We start from the raw sequence: 8,436 nt of genomic DNA on the forward strand, positions 1-8,436 counted from the left end.
GGCGGTGTAGAAAATTAAAAACAGGAACATGTCTGCATTGGTTTTTGTCAGGAATTTAGCAGATGTTTGAAGCCACTTAGAGAGGTCAAGGTTGAGAACTTCAGATCTTTTGGCAAAATATTCCAGGAAACAGGAGCGGAGTAGGAGAAGGCCCTTTTGCCTAGTTCAGTCCGCACTGAGGGAACACTGCAGGTAATAATGTCCTGAGAGCGCACGCTGTAGCTGCACTCACAAAGTGACATGTAGCAGGAGATGTATGAAGGCAGCAGACCAAGAAGTGATTTAAAGATGAAAATGTACCGGAGGGAAAGTCTGTGTGAAGTTAATGATGTCCAGTTAACCAGTGAAAACCTAATTTAATATTTGACACAAATTGACCTTTGGAGAAATTGAGAAGAAATCTGTTGTGGTAGTAGAAGAGAGTACTGGCGTCAAAAGCATTTGTAATGCGAGGGGTCTGGTGTTCCTCCCCCAGAAAATTTTGAATAAAGCCATGAATAATGCCATTTCCTGCATTCTGGTGTATTTTAACGTGTTGTTAAACATCATTACCTACATATGTAAACACATGATTCAACAACTGTTTTAGAGGGCACGGCACAACAAGACGCTGCCTGACCAACAGCTCTCCTTAAGTGAATAGAGTATGCTCTGCATTGCTCACGATTCTTCTAACCCTCCACCCCCACCACTCAGGTCAACAATTGCTGGCACTAACGTAGCGCTAAGCTAGCGACGCACAAACGTACTAGCTAAAATTCTACAGACATAGCGCTCCGCTTCTCTCATGCATCCTAACCCCACCACCCACCCACCCAGGTCAACAACTGCTGGCTCTAATGTAGTGCTAAGCTAGCGCACAACACAAAAGTGCCCCCCCTCAAAAAAAAAAAACCTGAAGAGATAAGTGCCCTGATAAGCCAAGCGACCTCAGAGAAACACCGCATGCTGTGTGAAGAGTTGTAGGTAACCAGGAAAACCCGGAGTGGACTTTAAGTGGTTTGTGCATTCTGGATTTATTCACGAAGAAATAGAAACAGCGCTGGGTGGTTTCATGGTAAATGTGGGGGGTCCAAATGAATATGTTTAAAATGTGAAGGGGACACGTTCCCTTCACATATAATTGATGCGACGCCTGTGGCTGAGAGTCATTCGATACTGAAATACTATAAAAGATCACGCATAATGTTTCTTTCCAAGTTTGTCCAAAATGGCTTTAACTCCATTTTTTTCTCTCAAAATGGGACAATTTTAGACTAAAACTCTGGGTCTTTAATTGTCATCAGTTTAGCTGACTGAAAATAATCAGATTCTTTAAATAAAGTTTATGCAAAGTTTGCAGACTTTCCATTTGGAACAAATATGTTTTTGTTTTGTTTTTTACTTTTGAATTCCTTAGTATGATAGTTTTAGATGAGATAGTAAATTGTAAATGTCACCACTTAAACATATTATTATGACAATGTTGCCCAGTTACAGATTCATTAAACTCTAAAGCATACTGTTGTGAGAAAACTGAGACCGCCATGTATGAAATCACTTTTTGGAAACATTTTCGTTTGAATTGAGTCTGATAGATGATGATGTAATGCCTTTGGGCAGATTATTGCACAAAGAAACTAGTCTCTGCATGTTTGTGTTCAAATCTGTCTTAAATATATTTACTTTAGCCGAGCGTAAACCCCGAACAAGTGATAGATGATTTGGCGAAGGAGCTTATGGTTCCTTTTCCTGTGAGGAATCAGCATTTATCGGTTTATCATTGCTGAATTTATCACATCCAGTCCCTGAATGGACCATTCATAAACCAGATGTGACAACGTTACACTGCACACTTCAAACACAAACATACCATAATGTCTTTTTATTCATGGCTTGTTAAACATGAACTACTTTGAGCTAGTCCAACCACATCAAACCAGCTTTCATCATATGAAAATTAGGCAAAAGTTGAAGCCAGAGGAAACATTAAAGTTGCTAAGTCCTGCAGCAAACTGATTATAGCGAGTGTTTTTAGGATTAAAAAAAAAAGCAGACGTACATCAGCTGGAAATGACAGTCACGAGTTTTTGGGTAATTGGTTGCAACTGGACTAGAGGACAACAATCTAAAAGGGTTCTGGTTCTCATTAAAAGCATGGTTTGTGGGTGCGTTTAGCGTTTAATTATGTGTTTTTTTTCCCACTGAGAACCTAAAAACAACACAGCCGGTGAGCATCAAGTGTTGCTACTCTGTCAAACATAGCCAACTAGCTGTTTTTTTGTTGATGTTTTTGGTCAACTAAGAAATTATTAACAGTAAAAGAGACCTAACTGTGATTATTAGAAGAATTACAAAGCAGCTTGTTAGCCGTTTGTGCAACCCACTAGTGTTTTGTTCCTTTAAATTTATATTGGTGCACTGCAAAGATTTACGCACCTCTAATCTAATTGGGAACTGCCTAGAGAGCTCCACCTGACAAGGGTCTTGCTCTTCCTTCAACTTTAATGCAACCCCGAACCGCAATGTGTACCCTCACAAATCTTAAATCAAAACAATGGGCTCGGCACCGTGATGCGTGTTATTTCTGTTATTGGTGTTTTGAGTTACCATGATGATGTAATTTGCAAACAAAGGCGCCGTTTTTCTCATTGAAACAAACTATACATCAGCCATTTTTAGAGATATTAAGCTAAAATTTGGTGTAGTGGTAGCTGAGAGCAATGCCCCTTAAATACTGAATTCAAATAAAAATTTCAAAATGGTCGTCAAAGCTAAATTTAAATGGCTTTAACTCAGCTATTTTTACACATAAACAGCTGAAATCTGGTGTGGTGATAGCTGAGAACAATCCCCAATCACATACTCAGGGCTTAATTTGAGTTGGATCCTGCAGGAACAAGATCTGAAAACTCGCTTATTTTGGCAGGGTGCGTTCCGGTAACTGTTTGCTTGGATCCTGTAACTCTCAGTTTTACTAATAATAAAGTTATGAACAAATATGACTGCCTTGAATGAATAAAACTTATATTGAATACGTAAACTGAAAATAATTACATAAACACTCATTTTAAACACAACAGTCAATTACAAGCATACGAGCTAACAAAACCTCTGCACCTAAAAGAGTAGAGGGGGTGAGTGCCGAGCTAACCAGGCAGTTGTATGCGGGAAGAAGCCCACAGGACCCTGGAGGTTTCACATGTGGAGTCTGACAACAATAAGCAGGGACAATGTCAGGCTTGGAACCATCAAGTGGGGTGGGGGGGTGGGGGGGTGGAATGCTTGACAGAAGCGGAGTGTTTACAAATGTAGGTAAACGTAGATGTATAACAACTCGTTAAAATACACCAAAATACTGAAAATTGCATCTACTTTATTCCAATTTTTCTAGGGGAGGACACCCAGACCCCCAACCCCCAGCCCACCTACTATTTGTGTTCTGTGTTCCAGCATTGATCAGTTTACAAATTAAGCCCTGCACATATTGAATCCAAATCAAAACTCCAAGAGGGCCACCATAGCTTAAAAAAAAAAAGGATGTCATTGATTTTTTTGACACATTGAGCTGAAATTTGGCATGGAGCTGAGAGCGAACCCCACCACATAATACTGTCAAATCAAAATTTTTAAATGGTTGCAATGTGGCAGTCCCCGTCAAAGCTTCTTCAGGAACTTTCTAGTGTTTAGTAGTACCGCATTTTCCAGCGTATAAGTCGCTCCTGAGTATAAGTTGCATCAGTCAAAAAAGCATCATGAAGAGGAAAACAGTATATATATATATATATATATATATATATATATATGTATATATATATATATATATATGTATATATATATGTATGTATATATATATATATATATATATATATATATATATATATAAAAGTCACTTTGACATATAAGTTACATTTATTATGTGTCACTGCTGACCCATTGCATCTATTATGCATTTATTTAATGATCAGAACATCTTCATTTCACCTGGGCGGTGCTGTGCCATCCATCCATCCATCCCAGCCGCGAGCTCTCCAGCGTTCGTCCGCCTGCACCAGTTCAGTGAAGCGAGGACGCACGGAAGGACTCGCTGTTGCAGTTCTTTGAAATTTAAAGCCAGTCAAAAATTGTGTTATGAATATGAAAAAAAAAAAAACGTATATAAGTCGCTTCGGCGTACAAGTCGCAGGACTGACAAATCAATGAAAAAAAAAAGTGACTTATACACCAGAAAATACGGTAACTACTTTAAATTTCGGTAATACTTTCTTTGCTAGAAAGTGTAAACTTGTACTTTAGACTTTTTGTTACGAAAAGAAACAAGGAAAAAATATTTTTCCTAGTTTTCAAAAGAGATATTTTTACCCATAGACCATGCAAAGAGCAGAGATTTATGAGTGTTTGTTTGCCTGCAATATATTAACATTTTAACGCTTCATTTTGTGTCATAAACAGGTGGAGGAACATGCGGTCCCGCAGCAACAGTTTGGAGGATGTAGCCAAGGCCAAGCTGGCTCAGCAGCACCACGTTGACTCACACAAGCGATCTACAGAGAGAGAGGAACCTTCTGGAAGAGCAGAACGCCGCAGTCGTCATCAGGAGACACTGGACGACACAGACACCGTTCAGCGAAACCACAAGATAACGAAGAACTGCACTGGCACTGGTGGAAAAACCGGCAGCAATGCTGCAAAGGGCGGTCGCAGGGAAAAGAGCAGGGACCTTTCCCGAGATGACCTTGTCTTCCTGCTGAGCCTTCTGGAAGGAGAGCTGCAGGTAATCGAAACTGTAAACGTAACAAGCCAAATTGGATCACGACCATTAAAACAGTCAGCAGAGCCCTGCAGATATGGCGCTGACCCCAGTCGGACATGCTGGCTTAAAGGGAAGTGGGCGCTAAACGCCAGTGTTAATAGACAGCTTCCTGTCATTCCAGCGCCAGATCCAGGAATTCATTGGCTTCGTTTGCTAGATGTAAAATCAACACAAAGAGATGAAATGAGCTGAAATGAGCTAGGGACATAAAAACACACCTGGCAAAGTCAAACCAGCCAAAAAGGAAAGAAAGAGTGCCGTCTAAAAACTGTTAATCCTAACAGAAGACAGGCAAAGGCCTTGCTTCACCTTCTTTGTACATGGCAATTTTAGAAAACAAAATGTAATACAGTCTTAAATTTGAAATAGTTCAAAAGTTTTAAACCACCACCAGTTCACATCCATGGGGCCCGAACCTTTGTAATCTCCTAAAGTGGTCTTGTGGTAGTTGTTCCAAGATTTCTGAAGGTTTTCAGTGCTTGATTGGGGGCTTTTCCCACTCCTTTTCTATTTGGGTCTTTGGTTCTGACCATGATAGAATATTGTAAATGTGGATCAAAAGGAAAGTGTTTCTCCTCAGTCGGAAAAGGGTGGATTGCTCTTTTTGGGTCGAGGATGAGGTTCTGCCTCAAGTGGAGGAGTTCAAGTATCTCAGGGTTTTGTTCACTAGTGATGGAAGAATGGAGCGTGAGATTGACAGATGGATTGGTGCAGCATCTTCAGTATTGCGGACTCTGTGCCGGTCCACTGTGGTGAAGAGGGTACTGAGCTGTAAAGCAAAGCTCTCTGTTTGTCTACGTTCCTACCCTCAACTTTGGCCACAAACTCTGGGTAGTGACCGAAAGAATAAGATTACAGAAACAGGAGGTTGAAATGAGTTTCCTCTGCAGGGTAGCTGGACTCTCCCTTAGAGACAGGGTGAGAAGTTCAGTTATCCAGGAGAGACTCGTAGTAGAACCATTGCTCTTCCACATCGAGAGGAGCCAGTTGAAGTGGTTCTAAGATCTGGTAAAGATGATCCCTGGGCGCCTCGCTAGGGAGGTGCTTCGGGCATGTCCAACTGGGAGGAGACCCCAGGGAAGACTCAGGACACGTGGAAGAGACTACGTCTCTTGGTTGGCCTGGGAATGCCTTAGGGTTCTCCCAGAAGAGCTGGAAGAGGTGGCTGTGAAAAGAGATGTCTGGGCCTCCCTATTCAAACTGCTGCCCCTGCGACCACACTTTGGCACAAGCAGAAGATAATGGATGGATGGAAGGGTGGATCAAAAGGATGTGAAAACAGATTATAATCCAGCAAAAACCAGACACAGGACCTGAGAGCTGCATCCTCCTTCTGTTGATCACTGGCTGAACGAGTTTTCAGCTAACAGTTTTTTTGGGAATCATCTTCTTGGAAATTCCTTTATTTTAGTTTTATTATGGCTGAATTACTCAGAGTTTAGTGTTTGATGGCCTAAAACAATCCTGTGAAAAAAGATCAGATGGAAATGAGAGAAAAAGGCAGCCAAAGTCTAAGGAAGACCCTCTGAAACTCTGAAAAACACTCAATCGTGACCAATATAAAAGGTTTCAAGATGGTTTTGCTCTTTAGATCTGAACTGGATGAGTGTTAGTATCCAATATGTTTTGGTCTAGTCATTGCCAAATCAACAGATGAGTTTCATAACCTTCTCCTTTATCCCATAAACTAAACGCTAGCTTTTAACCTCAAGTCTTGCTTCATCCATCACAGGCCAGAGATGAGGTGATCACAGTCCTGAAAGCAGAGAAGATTGACTTGGCCCTGCTGGAAGCCAAATATGGTTTTGTCACACCACAAAAAGTCCTGCAGGCTCTGCAGAGAGACGCCATTCAGGACAAGTCTGATATCTTCCAGGAAGACATCTACGAGAAACCTATGGTAGAGGTAATGATTTTTCTCAATCCACAATACCCCTAGTGACTGTCAAAATGTGTAACGCTCTGCAGTCCAGACGAGACAGATGTTTCTATGTCCTCCCGACATAGCTGGATAAACTAGTGGAGAAACAGAAGGAGACCCATCGGCGGATGCTGGAGCAGCTGCTGATGGTGGAGCAGGCGCATAAACAGGCTCTGTTCAAGTTGGAGGACGAGAAGAGAAACCACGGGGAGTTCATGAAGAAGAGTGACGAGTTCACCAACCTGCTGGAGCAGGAGCGCGAGCGGTCAGTACAAACCCATGCTCAAGCTGTTAGCAAGAGCAACCACCACATGCTAACTGTCATTGTGCTACACTGGAGGTGATGTTCCCACGGCACTTATAAAATAGCCAATGACTGATGACTTTTAACACAATCCAACAAATGAAAAACATCCGTGTTGATTTGTGCTGTATGCAACTCCAAGCATGAGTTTAGCCTCAAAGTTTAGCATTCAAAGAAAGCCACAATTATAGCAGCACATTTCTTATTTAAGTAGAGTCTGTCATCTTTCCCTGCAGTACGAGTGTCTTTATGAGCAACCATCATCATGGTGTTTCTCAGCATTTCTATAATTCAGATTGACATAGTAGTTGTTAAAGTTAGCTTTTACCATGGTTTTCTGTTCGAGGTTCGAGTTAGAAACTCGTCAATGATGTTTAGGAAATACAGCCTCATATAAAGTTGGTTTACACACCAAAAAAAGTGGATAAAGTAATCCCCAAACTGCAGTCAGTCAAACTCTTAATAACTTTGTGCAATGTTTAGGATGGGGAAATTCCTCCTTATGACATACACTGCTTGGCCAAAAAAAAAAAGTTCCCACTTGGATTTAACTAAGCAAATAGGTACAAGCCTCCTACTGGATAATTACTGCATGAGCGATTATCTTTCAGCTGGAAACAAGTTATTTAATCCCAACTGGTGCAATGAGTTGCTTCTCATTTCTTAAACAACCATGTGGAAAGACACATCGCGTGGTCGTGGAAAAGATGTCAGTCTGTTTGAGAAAGGTCAAATTATTGGCATCAAGCAGAGAAAACATCTAAGGAGATTGCAGAAACTACTAAAATTGGGTTAAGAACTGTCCAACGCATTATTAAAAACTGGAAGGATAGTGGGGACCCACTGTCTTCGAGGAAGAAATGTGGCCGGAAAAAAATTCTGAATGATCATGATCGGTGATCACTTAAACGTTTGGTGAAATCAAACTGAAGAAAAACAACAGTAGCACTCAGGGCTATGTATAAAAGTGAAAGTAAGAGCATTTCCACACACACAATGTGGAGGGAACTCAATGGATTGGGACTGAACAGCTGTGTAGCCTTAAGAAAACCACTAATCAGTGAGTCTAACTGGAAAAAAAAAGCTTCAATTTGCTAGGGAGCATAAAGATTGGACTCTGGAGCAATGGAAGGTGGTCATGTGGTCTGATGAGTCCAGATTTACCCTGTTCCAGAGTGATGGGCGCATCAGGGTAAGAAGAGAGGCAGGTGACGTGATGCACCCATCATGCCTAGTGTCTAGACATCACTGCAAGATCTTGGTGAAAAATGAATGCAACGCTGGATGAAAATAGATCTTGTGATATTGCAGAAGTTTATCGAAACAACGCCACAGAGAATGCATGCCGTAATCAAAGCTTAAGGTGCTCCAAAAAAATATTAGTGTGATCTTTTTATTTGGTGGCGACTTTTGGGGGGG

General features: G+C 41.2%; 1 protein-coding gene across 1 annotated transcript in view; it reads left to right on the forward strand.

The window, feature by feature from the left end:
- filip1l (filamin A interacting protein 1-like) overlaps positions 1-8,436 on the forward strand; it is a 117,221-nt gene that overhangs the window by 39,583 nt on the left and 69,202 nt on the right. The window contains exons 2-4 of the mRNA XM_037696471.1: positions 4,432-4,753; positions 6,525-6,698; positions 6,800-6,978. Coding sequence (XP_037552399.1) covers positions 4,442-4,753; positions 6,525-6,698; positions 6,800-6,978 — 665 coding nt within the window. The 5' untranslated portion in view covers positions 4,432-4,441. The remainder of the gene's footprint in view (positions 1-4,431; positions 4,754-6,524; positions 6,699-6,799; positions 6,979-8,436) is intronic.

The sequence above is a fragment of the Nematolebias whitei genome, chromosome 23 (assembly GCF_014905685.2).
Source record: "Nematolebias whitei isolate Nwh7 chromosome 23, NemWhi1, whole genome shotgun sequence".
Lineage (NCBI taxonomy): Eukaryota > Metazoa > Chordata > Actinopteri > Cyprinodontiformes > Rivulidae > Nematolebias > Nematolebias whitei.